The sequence below is a fragment of the Mesoplodon mirus genome (genome assembly GCF_964341445.2).
Source record: "Mesoplodon mirus genome assembly, chromosome: 5".
In the NCBI taxonomy this organism is placed as follows: Eukaryota; Metazoa; Chordata; class Mammalia; order Artiodactyla; family Ziphiidae; genus Mesoplodon; species Mesoplodon mirus.
In genome coordinates, this window is record NC_138980.1 from 32,868,374 (window position 1) to 32,886,967 (window position 18,594).

Below are 18,594 nucleotides of genomic sequence, written 5' to 3' on the forward strand. Positions count from 1 at the left end.
GCAGATTCCGTGAGAAATCAGGGGTGAGGCCCGACTCCAGACTCTTACTCACCTTCACTCCCTGCCGGGGAGTGTTGGGCGCGGCAGAATTGATCATTAAGTCTCCACGGGGAGGTATGGGCATCAGACTCACCAACCTACACCTGCAGCCCCTCTCCCCATTAGTACGCCGCTAAGCTCTCTGCCCCGTTTTACCAATACAGAAACAGAGGCTTTTCCCCGCAGGACCCACTTGTAAAGGAGAGTCCTGGAGTGAGGGTCAGGGGTCCTGGGTCCACTCCCTGCCCCTCTGGCGGCCTCAGTTTCCCCATCTGTACAATGATGAAGTAGGCCAGGCTGGACAGTTCCAAGCAAGGGACAGGATCAGGAATCGCTGGTTCCAGGCGCCGCCCCTGCTCTTTACTCATTTTCTGGATCTTGTGGGTCTTCTGAGCCTAAGAATACTACGTGAGGGGAGGGCAGAGCTGGGGCCCTGCCTCCAGCTAGGTAACTTGCCTGTCTCCCTGGGGGCCTGGGGTGGCCCCTCTTCCAGCCAGTCGTGTAAAATACTCGTTGCTATCTATTATCATGGGAGAAGAGCGCGGGGTGGGGGGGGGGAAGGGAATCCTTCCCCGGGTTAGGGATGAGGCTGGGGGACAGGACCTGGAGGCTCCACCAGTGGGGCTTAGGGTGGAGCCTGGTGAGGAAAGAGTTAAGCCTAGGCTCCACCCCCTGCAGGATTAATTTATCGCCTTTGGGCCCCCAGCTGCAGCCCTGGGCCCCGCAACCAATCAGATGCGAGGACGGATTCGGGCAGGGCTCCCATTGGCTTACTTACTCCGCCCCCCCTTGGAGACAGGAGCCCCTTTAATTAGCGCGTACTGTTTGCTCGGCTCTAAGCAAGAGCTTCCAGGAGCCGTGCGCGATGGAGAGTTGATGATGTTCAGAGAGGGACAGGGAGTTGCCCGCGGAGTTGCCGCAGCCACACAGTACAGTCCTCAGCTTGACCCCTCAGTCCCGTCTCCTGTCCATTCCCACCATGGTCTTCTGGACGCAGCTGCTGCTGCTGCTTTGGAAGAATTTCCTGTACCGCAGGAGGCAGCCGGTAATGTCCGGTCGGGTGGGCCAGGGAGGGGAGGCCCAGGCGCCCCCCACGGTCCCCCACTCCCCCCCGCCTGTTCTGCCCCCGCAGATGCAGCTCTTGGTGGAGCTGATGTGGCCGCTCTTTCTCTTCTTCATCCTGGTGGCCGTACGCCATTCCCACCCCCAACTTGAGCAGCATGAATGTAAGCCTCCCAACGTCTAGCACTTTGGGGTTAGGGTTAGCAGTGGTCACCCTGTGCACAGGGGCCCCAGTGAGAGTGCGGAGCACAGGCCGGGCACTCGAATAATGGCTGAGAGGGGGCACTCTGTCGCCGGGGCTGTGATCACACTGGGGACTCAGACGAGAAGCCCACGCACGTCCGGCGTCCCCGCAGGCCATTTCCCCAACAAGCCGCTGCCGTCAGCGGGTACCGTCCCTTGGCTCTAGGGCCTCATCTGCAACGTGAACAACACCTGCTAACCACGGCCCATGCCCGCCGAGGAGCCTGGCGTCCTCAGCAACTTCAGGACTCCCTGTAAGCCGGGAGCGGCCGGGTGTGGGTGGGTGGAGGGCCGCCCAGCCACCGCCTCCCGCCCTCTCTGTCTCCAAGGTCTCCCGGCTCCTGGCAGATGCCCGCACTGTCCTGGGGGGCCCCAGGGCCCACAGGATGCTGGCTAGCCTGAGGCAGCTGATGCCCATGCTGAGGGCTGCACGTGGAGCAGGTGAGAAAGCAGGGCTCGTGGCAGGCAGGGCGGGGCCGGGCTCTGAGCATCCACCTGTCTCCACTTGCTGGGCTGTGAAACAAGCACGGGGTGGGGCGTGTCTCGGTTTAAGCTTTGCCTAACCCTGGGTTTCTGTGCTTTTACTCCCTCAGCCGGGCCTCGGCTGAGTGACCAGCCCAAGGAGGGTCCGTCCCTGGCCACTGAGCTGCTGAGGACACTGCTGCAAGGGGTGAGGTGGGGCAGGGCAAGGCCAGCTGGAGCCCAGGATGCTGTTCTCACGGAGTCCCGCCCTGCCTCTCGTGGGCCAGCCTCCAGGCCTTTGCGTGGGCCCCCCCCCTGGTGCCCGGAATGATATTCCTTATACTCCAGCCCTGAAACCTTGAACAAGCCCATTTGCCTTTAGCACCCTCAGTTTCCCTGTTTGTAAAATGGGGCCTACGATAGTATGGACCCCCTGGGAACTTGGCAAGGTACTGGACCCCTAGTGAGACAGCAGTGAACATCGTTGTCACCTTGTCGTCTTTCTCCCCAGGAATCCCTGGTGTTTGTGCTGGGCCAGGCCCAGGAGTCCTTAGACAGCCTTGTGGAAGCAGCAGAAGACCTGACCCAGGAGGTAAGAGGCCCGCGCAGCCTCTACCCCAGCCAGGAAACTGGGTGGGGTGCCTGGAAGGGGAGGTGATAGGGCAGCCCCAGGCACCTATCCTCGGTAGGTTTTGGGGGGCACTTAGGCAAAACGAGAGAGAGGGTGCTCCTGGCGGAGTCCCCTGCCCTGGTTAAGGCTTGGCGGTGGGACCACGTGGAAGGGAAGCCTGCCCGGGCCCTCTGGTGACCCGTCTCCAGCTCCTGGCGCCGCCCGGCCTGGTGGAGCTGTGGGCGCTGCTGTGGAGACCCCAAGGGCCAGGTGGCCCCCTGGAGGCGGTGGCAGAAGCCCTGTGCAGTGCCGGGGGCCCAGCAAGCTGGGCGGTGGGCGGTGGGCGGTGGGCGGTGGGCAGGCCCTCCCTCACCTGGTACGAGGCCAGTGACCTGAAGGAGCTTGTGTGGGCCCTGCCACACCACAGCCTGAGTGGCCGAGCCGGCTTCCCAGCCGGGGAGGTGGGGCCAGGACATGGGCGGGCGCAGGGCTCCACCTGCACTGAGCTGGTGGGGGCCCTGGACGCCCACCCCCGTCCCGCCGGCTCTGGAGGCGCCTGAAGCCGCTGGTCCTGGGGAAAGTAGTGTTCAGCTCACGGCCCAGGTGACCGTGGGAGAGGTCCCAGGTCTCGGCCTCAGACCAGGGTGGGGAGAGCCAGGCCAGAGGGAGGGCCCTGACCGGGAGACAGGCTGCTCCTGGGCTGGGTCCGGGAAGCAGGGTCTAGAAGGGGTAGGAGTTTGCCAGGTTGCAGGCAGCGCTCAGAGGCATAGGATGGAGCAGAGGCGGGGAAGCAGGAGGGGTGGGCAGGTGTCCTCAGAGGAGGGAAAGTTCGTGAACAGGTAGGGCTGGCATAGACCTCGGCGCCCGCCTCCTGCAGGTGAACCGAACCTTCCAGGGGCTGGCGCTGTTGAAGGGCATCCAGGAGGTGTGGGAGCTGCTGGGTGCCCCGCTCTTGAACTTCGCGAACGACAGCGCCGGCGTCGCACGGCTGCAGGAGGGGCCAGGACGCCGGGCAGCAGGGTTATGCCCTGCTGAGGATTTGGGCAAAGGGCAGGGCCTTCTGGGCAAGGGTGTGGAGTTGGGAAGTGGTATCCACGGTGAGCTCCAGCCGCAGGGATGGGAAGAGGGGTGACAGGCCCTGAATGCCCGAAACAGACTCCCATCTTCCCTGACACCCCCCAGAGGCTCCTGCAGGTCACAGGAAGAAGGCAGCCAGGCGCTGGAGGCCAGGACCGGGGGAAGGCTCTTCGTGCCTTTCTGAACCCCTGAAGTGGTGGCTGCAGCTGGTAGGAGGCCCATACTGATGTGGGACACCTGGTGGGCACACTGGGCCGTGTGATGGAGGTGAGGGGCCGCCCACCTGGGGAAATCTCTCCGAGGGGAGGGGCAGCCCTGCTGTGGGACTCCTAGGAGGAAACGCGGCTCCACCATCAGGTCCAGAGGAGGACCCTGGGACCTCGGACCCATGCCCAAGCCCCTCCGCAGGGCGTGACTGGACAGGCTGGAGGCTGCGCTCTCAGAGGCTGTCCTGGTGGAGCGGGCCCTGGAGCTGCTCTCCGAGCACCGTTTCTGGGTCGGCATCGTCCTCCTGAAGCCCGAGGACTTCCCGGACTCCTCGCAGTCCCCAGGCCCTGGCCATGTGCATATCAAGATCCGCATGGACATCGATGATGTCACAAGAACCAATACGATCAGGGACAGGTGGGGGGCCTGTTGTGATGGGCAGGTCCCAGCCACTCCCATACTCCCCTCAGATTTTGGGACCCCAGTCCGGCTGCTGACGCGCTGATGGACCTGCGCTACATGTGGGGTAGGTTCGTGTACCTGCAGGACCTGCTGGAGCGCGCAGCCGTGCGCGTGCTCACTGGAGCCGCGCCCCGCGCTGGCCTCTACCTGCAGCAGATGCCCTACCCCGTGCTACGTGGACGATGCGTTAGCGCCCCCTCCTCACTCATTCACCCAGATGCCAGATCCCGGGTCTCAGGGTGCGGCCAGGGTTCCATTTGGAATATTCACGTAGTCAAGGCTGAGAACTACAGTTTAGAGGGACCACTCCCTGTGACTTGTAGCGGGAGGAGCAGGGATTCCTGAGGGTCGGGGGTCTCCGGGAGCTGGGAGAACGTGGCCTAACAGCCGGAACCCTGAGGCGCCATCAGGGGTCTGATGATAAGGGAGGACAAATATCCTCGGCTGGCCTCACCTTGGGATCCCAGGGCGCGAAGCGTCGTGCCAGAATGGGGCAGCGTGGGGTCTCCGGCCTCCACCCTAGCTGCCCACTGCCCCAGGTTCCTGCTCGTGCTGAGCCAGTTACTGCCGCTCTTCCTGACGCTGGCCTGGATCTACTCGGTGGCGCTGACTGTGAAGGCTGTGGTGCGTGAGAAGGAGACGAGGCTGCGCTGCACGATGTGCGCCATGGGGCTCAGTGGCGCTGTGCTTTGGCTGGGCTGGTTCCTCAGCTGTCTCGGGCCCTTCCTTCTCAGCACCGCGTGGCTCGTGCTGGTGCTCAAGGTGGGCGCACCTCTGCCTTCCCGGCTCCAGAACGGGTGCGCGTGTACGCGGGAGGGTAACAGGCAGGGGGCGCCTCGCGGGGTTGCGCGTCCCTGGGCTAATCCGTGCGCTCCCTCCAGCTGCCTTTGCCTCCCTGTAGCTCGGGGACATTCTCCCCTACAGCCACGCGGGGTTGCGCGTCCCTGGGCTAATCCGTGCGCTCCCTCCAGCTGCCTTTGCCTCCCTGTAGCTCGGGGACATTCTCCCCTACAGCCACGCGGGGTTGCGCGTCCCTGGGCTAATCCGTGCGCTCCCTCCAGCTGCCTTTGCCTCCCTGCAGCTCGGGGACATTCTCCCCTACAGCCACGCGGGGTTGCGCGTCCCTGGGCTAATCCGTGCGCTCCCTCCAGCTGCCTTTGCCTCCCTGCAGCTCGGGGACATTCTCCCCTACAGCCACGCGGGGTTGCGCGTCCCTGGGCTAATCTGTGCGCTCCCTCCAGCTGCCTTTGCCTCCCTGTAGCTCGGGGACATTCTCCCCTACAGCCACGCGGGGTTGCGCGTCCCTGGGCTAATCCGTGCGCTCCCTCCAGCTGCCTTTGCCTCCCTGTAGCTCGGGGACATTCTCCCCTACAGCCACGCGGTGGTGCCTTTTCCGTTCTTGGCGCCTTTCAAGGTGGCCACCGTGGTCCAGAGCTTCTTGCTGAGCACCTTCTTCTCCCGAGCCAACCTGGCAGCCGCCTGCGGGGGCCTCGCCTACTTCGTGCTCTATCTGCCCTACGTGCTGTGCGTGGCCTGGCAGGACCAACTGCCCGTGGGCGGCCGTGTGGCCGCGGTGAGAGCCGGGTCGGGTGGGGTGCGGGGGTGCGAGGCACACTTAGCTGCCCTTGTTTTCCACCCACCTACCTACCTGCCCCAACCCGCAGAGCCTTCTGTTGCCCGTGGCCTTCGGCTGCGAGAGCCTGGCACTGCCGGAGGAGCAGGGCAAGGGCATGCAGTGGCACAACGTGGGCACTGGGCCTACAGCCAATGTCTTCAGCCTGGCCCAGGTCTCGGGTTTTCTGCTGCTCGACGCTGCGCTCTACGGCCTCGCCACTTGGTACCTGGAGACCGTGTGCCCAGGTGGGCCGTAAGAGGTGCACAGGCGCAAGGGAGGCTGGGCTGAGGGGCGGGGCCCAGGATGGGGGGGTGCTTAGGGGTCTGGAAGCCCGAGGTGAGAGGATGGGGATTCCTGGCACCTGAGCACATGCGCACAGGTGGCTGTGTTTGAGGGATGGTCTGGGGTGGGCAGGCAGGGCTTCCTGATTACTTCCTACCTGGATGCCCTAATCCCAGGGGTATGGCCAGCAGCCGGCACACTCCAGGGGAATGGACTCAAGGGGTAACTGAGCACCACTCCCCACAGGTGAGTACAGGATCCCCGAACCATGGAACTTTTCCTTTCGGAGGAGCTACTGGTTTGGGCCTCAGACCCCCAAGGGCCCTGCCCCCTGCCCCACAGGACCCCAAGGGTGAGGCCCAACAGACCTTAGCAGCCACTTCCCTGTCTGGATCCCCAGGCCCCCCCAAAACCCAGGTTCCCGCGGATCCCAATCCTCTGGACAACCCCAGTTCTCCAGGCCCCCTGAGGCTCCCCTAACTCCTACAGACCCCTGCCCCACAAGTCCCCGACTCCACAGACCAGTTTGAACGGCCCCCAGGACCCCGGGGACTCCCATAGCTGAGTCTGCCCTTCTTCCCCAGTGCTGGTGGAAGAGGCGCCCCCTGGCCTGATTCCAGGGGTCTCCATACGGAGCCTGGAAAAGCGCTTTACTGGCAACCCGCAGCCGGCCCTGCACGGGCTTAGCCTGGACTTCTACCAGGGCCTCGTCACCGCCTTTCTGGGCCACAATGGGACTGGCAAGACGACCACTCTGTGAGCAGCCGTCACTCCCCTCCCCCCCAGTTCCTCTCTCCCCGCCCCCCACGGCCTCTGCTTGCACACCTGTTCAAGGGGAAGGACATCTGGGGTCAGAAGGTCCCTGTCTGTACAGTGAGGGCAGGACACCCCCCTCCCTATTTCACTTTGGATCCCCCCCGCAAGTTCACTTTGGACACCCAATAGGTAGGCGATGAGTATTTTCCCTGAGCCTCGTTTTCTCTCGCCTGTAAAATGGGAACATGATACTCCTTCAGTCGGTATAGTAGGTGCCCTGTATGTGCTGGTGCTTCTCCTCTGGGAACCTCAGTTTCTCCCTCTGAAGGAGCAGCTGCTCTGCGATCCCTGCACCCCCAGGTCCATCCTGAGCGGCCTCTTCCCACCCACTGCTGGCTCCGCCTGTGTCCTGGGCCACGATGTCCGATCCAATATGGCAGCCATCCGGCTCCACCTGGGAGTCTGCCACAGTACAGTGTGCTGTTTGACATGTGCGTTCTGGTGGGCCTGGGGCATGGTAGTGGGGGGCTGGGTGCTCTCTGGGCCCCTGCCCACCGTGGTAGCCACGCTGTCTTTTGCCCATGGCCACAGGCTGACCGTGGATGAGCACGTCTGGCTCTATGGGCGGTTAAAGGGTCTCAGTGCAGCTGCCGTGGGCCCTGAGCAGGACCGTCTGATGCAGGATGTGGGGCTGGTCCCTAAGCGGCATGCGCAGACTCGCCACCTCTCTGGGGAGGAGCCTCTGGGTCTGCAGAGATGAGGATGGGGAGGGGGCTAGGGCTTTATCCTGAGGATGGTGGGATGCCAGAGGAGACAGGAACCGAGGTCCAGGTGGGTAGGGAGAGGTGCAGGAAGAAGGGAGGTAGCCCTGCCCAAGCCTGTGGGTTCTGCTGAGATCCCAACCCCTGTCCCAACCCAGGTGGGATTCAGTGGAAGCTTTCAGTGGCCGTTGCCTTTGTGGGTCGCTCCCAAGTCGTTATCCTGGATGAGCCAACAGCTGGTGTGGACCCTGCTTCCTGTCGAGGCATTCGGGAGCTGCTGCTTAAATACCATGATGGTAAGAATTGGGGGTGGCCTGAGGTTCCCCTGGATTCTGCTTGAGAGGCCAGAAGGTGTTTCTGACAAAGAGGTTTGGGGGAATGGGGTTTTGAGGGATGAGTAGGAGTTCACCACATGGGGCAGAGACCATAGCTTCAGCAGCCTGATGGCATGAGTTGGTTGGGTCCCATGCTCAGATCGCACATTGGTCCTCTCCACCCACCACCTGGATGAGGTAGAGCTGTTGGGAGACTGTGTGGCAGTGGTGGCAGGCGGCCACTTGTGCTTCTGTGGCTCCCCGCTCTTCCTGTGGCATCATTTGGGCTCCGGATACTACCTGACACTGGTGAAGGGTCCCCCAGCCCTGGCCACCAGCAAAGAGGTGAGGGCTGGAGCTGACCTCCGACCCCTGGCCCTCAAGGCTCTGGCCAGCCCTGATGGCCATGGCAGTTGGTGCCCCTCTGCCCGCAGGGTGACACTGACTTGAAGGATAGCATGGATCCTGGGCAGGAAAGGGAGACAGGCAGCCAGGCCAGTACTGCCGGTGAGGGCCGGGGTGGGAGAGCCAGAGTGAGGGTCTGTTGGATGGCAGTGGCTTGGTTCAGGGCAACAGAGCTTCACAACCCCGGACTTGACCCCTGACCCTGGGCTGAGCCGACACAAAGACCTACTCCTGGACTCCGACCCTGGGTGGACTCTGGCTCTGACCCCGGGTCAAGTCCTGCCCTTGGGTACCTAATCCTGATGTCCTCTGCCCTCAGGGACAGGTCCTTCGTGGGTCACCCAAGCCCCTTCTCCAGGGGGGCAGGGATAGGAGGGGCGGGGCAGGAGCCAGGACTGCCCACGCCTCTAGGGCCTCTGACATGCCCAGCTGCTGGCCCTGGTGCAGAGCCACGTGCCCAGGGCACAGCTGGTCAAAGAGCTGCCACATGAGCTGGTGCTGGCGCTACCCTACCCGGGTGCCCTGGACGGTAGCTTCACTGAACTCTTCCGCGAACTGGACCAGCGGCTGGGGGAGCTGGGACTGGCCGGCTTCGGAATCTCCAACACCAGCCTGGAGGAGGTGTGGCTCCTGGGGGAGGTGTGGGGGTGCCGGGAGGAGGGCTGCCTGGAGGAGGTGGTGCTTGGAAGGCTGAAGAGGAGTCTGCCTATTGACAGCTGGGCGTCCCAGGGTGGAGGCAGGGTACACACAGAAGCCTGGAGACTCAGGGGCCCTCCTGGAGGCCTGGGGACCCCCAGTGTATGAGGGGTGATGGCTCTCAAGTTCCCGTCCCTCCCCTGTGTCCCCAGGCTCTAAGCCCCCTGCTTTGTCTCCCCAGATCTTCCTGAAGGTGGTGGAGGACTGTGCTGTGGACACAGGCCCAGAGGGTGCAGCCGCAGGTCCCTGTCCTGATCCCTCACCCTGGCCCAGAGTTGGACCTGACTTTAGACTAAGTCCCCATCCCTGGCTGACGTGGCCCAAGGCATAGCCCTGACCTCCACCCCTGATTCCTGACTCCTCCATTGTGAGCCTTGGTGTTAGCCCAGACCCCAGGCTGAACACTAACCGTGACCCTGACCTCAACACCAGTAACTCTGCAGATGGTAGGCCCAGGCAGCACCCATGCTCAGGCATTGCTCATCTGGACGCGACTGCAAGGCTCCAGATTCTGCCAGAGGAGTCAGACCTGGAGACTGGGGGGCCAGGTGAGTTGTCCCCACCTGGACCTGTGGCCCATCATGGTCCCCAGGGCATGAGCACTGACCCTCCCATCCCTCACAGCGGGATCTGCCCCCGAGACACAGGCCTTGGAGGGCTCTGGGTCAGACGCCACAGGCCGTGTACAAGGCTGGGCGCAGGCCCACCAGCAGCTCCGGGCCTTGCTTCTCAAGCGCTTCCTGCTTGCCCGCTGCAGCCGCCGTGGCCTGTTTGCACAGGTGAGGGGGGCCGGGCACCAGGGAGGGCGTGTGGGGGACCCTGAGTGCCTGTTCTCTACTCTGTGACCTAATTCAACAGCCTAACCTCAGGTATATCCCCCACTCTGAACACTTTTTTTGGGGAGCACTGGGGAGCCATGGATTGTTCTAGAATGGGATCAGGGAAGGGTGCAGGCAAGCTTGGAGGGTAGACTGGGAGGGGAGCTGATGGGCTGGTCCTTCAGATTGTGCTGTCTGCCCTCTTCGTGGGCTTGGCACCAGTGTTCAGCCTCATGCCTCCTTTCGGATACTACCCGGCTCTGCAGCTCAGTCCCAGCACGTACGGCGCCCAAGTGTCCTTCTTCAGGTGGGTGCAGAGGAGAGGGGCCTGGTGGTGGGAGCGCCAGGGGCCTGTGGGTACAGCCCTGACCTGCACCCCCTTTGTGCAGCGAGGATGCCCCAGGGGACCCTGAACGTGCCCGCCTGCTTGAGGCGCTGCTGGAAGAGGCCAGATTGGAGAAGACTTAGCTGAAAAATAACTCCAACAGGTGAGGGCCTGCCAGCCTGGACCTTTCTCCTCTCTGGTCTTAGTTTCCCTATCTGGGCTCTGGTCAGTGGGCCTCAGGGTGCCTCGGGTATCCCCCATGCCTGCTTGGGAGCTGGGCGCCCCCACATTCCAGGAGCCCTGGAAGCCGGGTGCCCCAGCCCCGCACCCACCCCCGCAGGGCACCTGAGTGCACATAGCCTGCCGTCTGCCAGTTCTCGGTGCCCGAGGTTGCTGCAGATGTGGCTAAGGTCTTGGCCAGCGGCAACTGGACTCCGGAGTCTGTCCCCTGCCTGCCAGTGCAGCCAGCCTCGTGCCCACCGCCTGCTGCCCGACTGTCCTGCTGTGGCCGGCAACCCCCCGCCTCCCCAGGCACTGACCAGCTTGGGCAAAGTAGTCCAGAACCTAACAGTCTGGAACCTGTCTGACTTCCTAGTCAAGACCTACCCACGCCTGGTGCGCCAAGGGTGAGCACTGCCCTGGACTTGGTGTGCCCGGCCGTAGCGTGGGTCCTCAGGTGGAGGAAGTGTTCTGGTCCTGGGGAGGTTGGGGAGAGGGGGATGTCCAGCCTGGGGTTCTCGGCTGGGGCCTCCTGGGAGCACTCTATGCCTCCTCCTTTTTATTTCTCACCCAACTCAACTCCCCAGCATCCCTCTGTCTCTGTCTCACTCATCTTTCTGTCTGTGTGTGTCTCTCTCACAGCCTGAAGACCAAGAAGTGGGTGAACGAGGTCAGGTGAGGAGTGTCCCCTGCCTGGGTTCCATTTCTGTGCCCTCTGCCTGCCTGCTGGGGGACCTGCCACCCCATCCTCCCCGACCCTCAGCTGCCCCTCCTCCCCTGCCTCACAGATATGGGGGCTTCTCCCTGGGGGGCCGAGACCCGGGCCTGCCCTCGGGGCTTGAGGTGGGCCGCTCTGTGGAGGAGCTGCGGGCACTGCTGAGCCCCCAACTGGGCGGGGCCCTCGACTGCATCCTGAACAACCTCACAGCATGGGCTCTTCGTCTGGACATTCAGGATGGCCTCAGGGTGGGAACTGGGAGTGGTGGGCTGGCGCTGCTGGGCGTAGGTCTGACCCCAGCATGCTGACCCCTTGGCCCTGACCGTACCACAGATCTGGTTCAACAACAAGGGCTGGCATGCCGTGGTGGCCTTTGTCAACCAAGCCAACAACACTCTCCTACGTGCCTGCCTGCCGCCAAGCCCCGCCCGCCGTGCCCACAGCATCACCACACTCAATCACCCCCTGAACCTCACCAAGGAGCAGCTGTCTGAGGCTGCGCTGTGAGTCCCCCAGCTCTGTGTATCCACCCAGCCTCTGTTTCTCTGTTGTTTGGGGCGGTGGGAGTTGGATTTACACTCTGCCATGCTCTTGCTGTGTAAATGGGGAACAGGAACTGCCCCTCTCCGCTCCCTAGGCCAGGGTAATGGGACATCATCAGGCTCCATGGGCTCCAGTCTCCCCCAGCTGCCTGCACATCTTCGTCACATCAACTTTTATTCTACTAGAGACCTGGAAAACCTCTCTCTGCCTAATGATCCGAAATGGCTCAGGCCATCTCCCCAATCTGTGCCCAGCCCCGAGGACCTCTTTCCCATCAGTGGTGTGCACAATTCCCCTCTGAACAGCTCATGTACCCTCGCCCCCAGGATGGCCTCCTCAGTGGACATGCTTGTCTCCATCTGTGTGGTCTTCGCCATGTCCTTTGTCCCGGCCAGCTTCACCCTTGAACTTTCTCTGGGACATGGTGTGGGGACTGCCTGGAGGGGTGGGGGCCCCGCCACCACTTGCCACCGCCCCTTCTGGCCCTTTCTGGGCAGGGACTTGTCTAGGATGGCCCAAGTGAAGTCTTGGGGATTGTGGGAGACCTCATGTCCTGCTACCCAAAGCACAGGGAGGAGGTCAGGGTGGGGCACAGTGCCGAGGGTGCCAGTTCCCACCTCTGCACACTGAGGGGGGAAACTGCCATCTCCAATGCAGTGTAACTACTTGGTGCCAGTGTCCATTGTGGTGCTCATCTTTTTGGCCTTCCAGCAGAGGGCGTACGTGGCCGCTGCCAACCTGCCTGCCCTCCTGCTGTTGCCACTACTGTATGAATGAGGCCCCTAGCCCTTCAGGGCTTGTTCTTACTGACCCCCCCCACCACCAACACTGTTGAGGGAGATGGGGCTCTGTAGCAGCTCCGAAGGAGAGTGTATGGAGCTCTGAAGTGACCCCAAGTGTGATCTAATTCAGTGGTGTGCCGAGGAGACCTTAAAAGCTCATCTTGGCCTGACCCACGTTATAGAGGCCTACAACACAGAATTAGGAAGGGAGATCTGTATTCCTTAAAGGGCTGCTCAGCTCCTGTCTGGCAGTAACAGTGGCTCCTGTTACCCCTCAGCCGGTCAATCACACCGCTCATGTACCCAGCCTCCTCCTTCTCCATGCCCAGCATGGCCTACGTGGTGCTCACCTGCATCAATCTATCGGCATCAACGGCAGCATGGCCACCTTTGTGCTCGAGCTCTTCTCTGATCAGGTGGGACCCGACAAGGCTGGGCCTCAGGCTGGGGTTGGACTGGGCATCGGCCTCAGCCCCTTACCCACCTCCTTCTTCCTGCCCCTGAGTAGAAGTTATAGGAGGTGAGCCGGATCCTGAAACAGGTCTTCCTTATCTTTCCTCACTTCTGCCTGGGCTGGGGGCTGATCGACATGGTGAGGAAACAGGCCATGGCTGACGCTTTTGAGCGCTTGGGTGAGAACTTCCCTCCAGGTGGGGAAGTGCCAGACGAGAGTCAATTCTACAGGATAGGGACAAACAGTAGCCCCCAGGAGGAGACCTGGAGGTCTTAGGTGGCCCCCAAGGGCTGGAGGGTCAAGTTAGACATGCAGCAAACCAGCCATAAAATCTAATTCCACTTGGTCACATTGTAAGAGGTCTAAGGCCCTAAATAAGGGAGGTGGTGATACCGCTGATTTTGTTTTCTTTTTTTCTTATATATATTTTGAAATAGATTAATTAATTTATTTATTGGCTGTTTTGGGTCTTCGTTGCTCTGCGAGGGCTTTCTCTAGTTGCGGCGAGCGGGGGCTACTCTTTGTTGCGGTGCTCAGGCTTCTCACTGCGGTGGCTTCTCTTGTTGCGGAGCATGGGCTCTGGGCGCACGGGCTCAGCCGTTGTGACTCATGGACTCCAGAGCGCAGGCTCAGTAGTTGTGGCACATGGGCCTCATTGCTCTGCGGCATGTGGGATCTTCCCTGACTAGGGCTCGAACCCATGTCGTCTGCATTGGCAGGCGGATTCTTAACCACTGCGCCACCAGGGAAGCCCCAATGCCGCTGTTTTCCATGCCAATTAGACCCCAGTTGAGTGGCCTATTCAGCTTGATCCTTTCCCTTAAGAGCCCAAGGTGACCTGAATGGGGAGAGGCCCAGAAACCAAACCCCTAAAATGACCCAATCCCTCCTTCATGTCCTCACAGGAGATGGGCAGTTCCAGTCACCCCTGCGCCGGGAGGTGGTCGGCAAGAACCTCTTGGCCATGTCGATGCCGGGGCCCCACCTTCCTCCTCTTTACACTCCTGCTGCAGCACCACAACTGCCTCCTGCCACAGTCAGGGGGGACCACGGAGGGTGGTAGGGGCTGGGATCTGGCTTTGGGCCCACTCGTGTCTCTGTCCTCAGACCCAAGCTGAGGCTGCTGCCCACCCTGGGAGAGGAGGATGAGGATGTGGCCCGTGAGCGGGGACGGGTGGTGCAAGGAGCCACCCAGGGGGACGTGTTGGTGCTGAGGGACCTGACCAAGGTGGGTGCAGAGTGCTGGCCCACCTACCTTTCTCATGGACCTGCATCCCTCCCAGGTGTACCCTGGGCAGAAGACACCGGCTGTCGACCGCCTGTGTCTGGGGATTCCCCCTGTTGAGGTAAGTCCAGGGTGGAGGTCCTGGTGCAGGGGTGAGAGGCTGCCCTACTGTGCACCCAGTGCTCTTTACTGTGTGCCTACCTCCTTCTACTGAACGCCTACTGTGAGCCTGTTGCCCTTTATTGAGCACCTACTGGGCACTTCTATTGAGTACCTACTGTCTGCCAATATTTGAAGTCCTATTTTGAGCCAACAAATCTCATTAAGCACCTACTGAATGCTTACATTTATTGATCCCTACTGTGTGCAATAAGGTATTAATAAGATCCTAGTAAGGACAGATTTATTATTGAGCATCTATTGGGCTCCCATACATGTGCTTGCTGCCTTAATCAAGCACCTACTATGTGCTAGCACTTATTGAGTACCAGTTGTATACACTAAAGCATTACTGAGCCCCCCTTGTGTGTACCAAAAGTGTATTGAATGTCACCTTTGTGATGATCAACTTTTATCAAACCAACAGCATTTATTGAGCCCCTACTATATATGTATCAAGCACTTGCTAACAACCAATATTTAGTAGGCACCTGCTTTGTACCAGTTCACATTCAAGCAATTGCTTTGTGCAAACTTTCCTGCTGTGGGCCGTTTACTGGCCACCTACTAGGGGCTGGCACATGCCTGTGCACACGTGTGGTGTGTTAGTGTTGCAGTCACTCTTTAGCAAGTGCCTACTGTGTGCAGCCAACCTCTCCATGTTGGGCTGAGTGCGCACCCAGCATGAATTCTCACCAGGTGCCATTGCCATCAGGTACCCACTGCATGGCAGGAAACATTCTGAAATCTCCTGCCTCGATATTTATGGAGCACTGGCTGTGTGTGACCTTTATAGGATACCTACTGCGTGCCAGGATTGATTAAACACATGCTGTATGCCAACCAGAATTCCTGCTCTGTGACAGCTTTATGCCTACCTACACACCCCAGTATCTGCCCCAGGGGTCCCCTTGTCCACAGCCCTCCAGGTGGAAACTGAGTAACCCACCCCCAGAAGTCAGAGATGCTGGGACAAGTGTCCAGGCCTCTGTGAGTACCGTCTCTGGGTGTACCCGTAGTGTTTCGGGCTGCTGGGCGTGAACGGAGCGGGGAAAACGTCCACGTTTCACCTGGTGACTGGGGACACGGTGCCCAGCGGGGGCGAGGTGGTGCTGGCAGGCCACAGGTGAGGGGCTCTGGAGCCCTTGTTCCTCCCCACCCCCCGCCTTTGCATGCACGGACCGGGTGGGGCTTGAGTCCCTGACCCCCACACCCCTGCCGGGTGAACCTGGCCCTGAGACACCTTCTGTCCCTTACTAGGGTGGGTGGGTGGGTGGGTGGGCGGGCCCTGAGACCCCTGCTTGCCCCCAGCATGGCCGGGGCCCAGCTAGTTCCTGAAGTTCTCTGTTCCCCATCCCCAGCGTGGCCCAGGAACCGGCCGCAGCACACTGCCACACGGGCTACTGCCCTCAGTCGGATGCCATCTTTGAGCTGCTGACCGCTGCAAGCACCTGGAGCTGTTTGCATGCCTGCGCGGTGTCCCCGAGGCCCAGGTTGCCCAGGTGACACTCCCCACAACCAACCCCTGCGGTCTCCGACCCCAATCCCGCCCCTGGACCGCAGCCTACCCTGGTGCTCCTTGGCCACACCCTGAGTCCAGGTCCACCCACGCTTGGTCCTCTGGCCCCGCCCCTGCCCTCCCCCAGCTCCTACATACTCACTTGGGTCTACCTCCCTTTCCCACTGTCCTCCCTGCTTAGGGACACGCCCCTTCCCTCCTTGACCCTTCTGGCTATGGCCCCGCCTACTCACGTCCTGCTTCGGGCTTCCTGGTGGCTTCCAGCCCTGGGTCAGGTCCTGCCTCTCCCTTACTCTGGCCCCGCCCCCTGGTAGCAGTCCCGCCCCTGTACTCACTCTGGCCCCCCCTTTAGTTACCTTCCACCCCTTTCCTCGCCCTAGCCCCTCCCACTCACCCTGCTCCCCCATGCTCACTCTGCCCCCCCTCATTCTGGCCCTCCTCCTCAATCTGGCCCCCCATTCTCTGACCCCCACTATCCTGGCCCCCCTGCTCACTCTGGTCCCCCTACTCTGACCCGGCCCCCCCCACATGCTCACTCTCCTCCTCCCACTTCGTCCTGCCACAGACAGCAAGCTCGGGCCTGGGGTGCCTGGGCCTCCCTCAGTATGCGGACAGGCCCGCGGGCACCTACAGCCGTGGCAACAAGCGGAAGCTGGCGACAGCCGTGGCTCTGGTGGAGGATCTAGCTGTGGTCCTTTTGGTATGTGAGGGGGAGGGTGGGGGGGCGTGTGCGCAGAGTAGGGGTGGGGTGGGGCCACGTTTAAGCATCTCCCCGCTCCCAGGACGAGCCACCACTGGCATGGACCCCGGCGCACAGCGTTTCCTCTGGAACAGCCTTCCGGCCGTGGCGCCCACCTCACACAGGTGGGCCCCAAACCGGACGCCTGGGTCTGCGGGTCCAGGTGCTCCAGCCTGGGGAGAAAGGTGGACCAGGCCTGAGCTAGAGGCTTTCAGAGCACAGGGCTGCAGGGGATGGGGTGGTCCTCCCTTGGGGGAGGATGCCAGGCCTGAGTGGGAGAACACACGGAGGTGGTAGCCGGTCCAGGGAACAGAGCAGTCTGGGCCTGACAGGAAGTGTTCAGAGCACAGGGTGGTCCAGAGCTGGAGGGTCCCCAGCAGGAGCAGCCCAGTGCCCGGCACCGCCTGTCCAGGCCTGGCCAGAGCTCGCGGCTCCGGGCTCCCACAGCATGGAGGAGTGTGAGGCGCTCTGCATGCGCCTGGCCATCATGGTGAACGGGCGGTTCCGCTGCCTGGGCAGCACGCAGCATCTCCAGGGCCGGTGAGTGGGGTGAGGCTTCAAGGCCTGGGTGCGGGCAGATCCAGGTGGGGGTGTAGGTGGGGCCGGAGGGGAGATCAAGCGGGGCCAAGTTGGCTCTCAGCGGGGAAGAGACAAGGATCATGGACTGTGCAGGATGAGAGGGGTGATGAGGTCTGATGGCTGAGGGTGGGTCCATGGGCGGGGACACAAGAAGGTCTGCAAGTGGGCGTGACCCAGAGATTGGACTGGGGTGTGGCATTGTGTGGGTGGGGCCTGGGAGGAGCAGGGTTAGAGAAGGGATGAGCACGTAGGGGGGGTGAGGATGAGCAGGGGTTGGGGTCAGGTGTGTTGGGCAGGGGGTCAAGAGGAGCCAGGTATAGGGGTGGGGTTAGGAGAGAGCTGGAGGGTGGTGTGGGTGGGTCTTAAGGAACAGCGGGCTGTGGGACTCCACCCCACCCCACCCCACCCCACCACACCCCACCCCACCCCACCACACCCCACCCCACCCTACCCTACCCCACCCTACCCTAGGTTCGGGGCTGGCCACACGCTGACCCTGTGGGTGCCCGTGTCCCAGTCCGAGTCGGCGGCAGCCTTCGTGGCAGCCACGTTCCTGGGGGCCGAGCTGCGGGAGGTGCACGGTGGCCGCCTGTGCTTCCAGCTGCCTCTGGGAGGGCGCGGCGCCTCGGCGCGCCTCTTTGGAGAGCTGGCGGCACGTGGCGCAGAGCACGGTGTGGAGGACTTCTCTGTGAGCCAGACCACGCTGGAGGAGGTGACTGCAGCACCAGGACAGGGCTGGTGGTAAAGGTGGGGCTGGGGGCCAGACCCTCCAGCTGACCTCCCCTCCTGTTTCCTTGGGCTGCCTAGCACTAAGTATCCTTGTACTCCTCCAAGGACCAGGGGAAGGAGGAGGACGATCAGTAGGCAGAAGTGGGGGTGGACCCTGTGCCAGGCCCACAGGCCCCCAAACTCACCACCCAGTTCCTCGAGGACCACAGCATGGCCGAGACGGTGCTCTGAGTCTCCCTCTCCTCCGTGGAGCTGGTGGGAGGCCCTGGGAGTGACCAAGGCAGGTCAGAGGGGCTGGAGCCGGGACCCAGACTCCCTGAGGGGTTGCTGCCCTGGAGGGAATAAAGAGAAGTCGTGGTGTGAAGCCCTACGCACGTGTGTCCATGCGTCAGGCTGCATGCTTGTCCAAAAATGGCTCTCCATGTCTGGATACCGGGCCTGGCACCCGAGTGTGTGCAGGAGTTAGTTTGTGGACACAGGTGCAATATCTAGGGGGCAGATGAGAGCCCAGCTGCAGCCGACTGGACTCCCAGCTCTGAAGTCCTCTGCGGTGTGCTGGGGCATGTCTCCCTGCAGGTTTGCCCTTCATAAGAGCCTGGACAATGGTCCTGGGGCCCCTAAGTGCCCACGTGGTTCTGGCGCCTGAGGGCGGTACCTGTGAGTGGCTGGTCGTGAAATGGGCATGCGGTCAGGGCTCAGGAATGTCTGGGGCAGCTGGAGGAGCCCAGCAGGGGTGACCCGGACTTTAGGCTTCCCGACCAGGTCAGAAGCCCACCAGCCAGCCAGCCCACCAG

At 62.0% G+C, this 18,594-nt stretch overlaps 1 protein-coding gene across 1 annotated transcript; it reads left to right on the forward strand.

Annotated features, from left to right (window-relative positions):
- Positions 1-1,018: 1,018 nt before the first annotated feature.
- Positions 1,019-18,031, forward strand: ABCA7 (ATP binding cassette subfamily A member 7; the record flags this gene model as incomplete). Its single annotated transcript, XM_082623217.1, is given in 64 exon segments — positions 1,019-1,084; positions 1,172-1,265; positions 1,458-1,507; positions 1,511-1,540; positions 1,544-1,627; positions 1,674-1,785; positions 1,938-2,014; positions 2,318-2,398; positions 2,626-2,947; positions 2,950-2,996; positions 3,294-3,428; positions 3,572-3,682; positions 3,686-3,703; positions 3,707-3,788; positions 3,791-3,869; positions 3,871-3,909; positions 3,911-4,117; positions 4,171-4,327; positions 4,329-4,348; positions 4,702-4,924; positions 5,514-5,735; positions 5,827-6,022; positions 6,306-6,367; positions 6,369-6,411; positions 6,644-6,815; positions 7,176-7,279; positions 7,282-7,306; positions 7,407-7,561; positions 7,735-7,872; positions 8,051-8,235; positions 8,325-8,423; positions 8,725-8,916; positions 9,173-9,221; positions 9,435-9,539; positions 9,616-9,770; positions 9,995-10,116; positions 10,199-10,274; positions 10,278-10,293; positions 10,296-10,297; positions 10,509-10,576; positions 10,578-10,760; positions 10,996-11,028; positions 11,142-11,319; positions 11,405-11,574; positions 11,941-12,018; positions 12,020-12,038; positions 12,272-12,387; positions 12,675-12,754; positions 12,757-12,812; positions 12,914-13,028; positions 13,756-13,823; positions 13,825-13,886; positions 13,958-14,078; positions 14,134-14,196; positions 15,254-15,360; positions 15,596-15,675; positions 15,678-15,736; positions 16,319-16,453; positions 16,536-16,542; positions 16,545-16,617; positions 16,940-17,032; positions 17,543-17,783; positions 17,885-17,932; positions 17,936-18,031. Coding segments are annotated over 64 exon segments (6,501 nt in total).
- Positions 18,032-18,594: the final 563 nt, after the last annotated feature.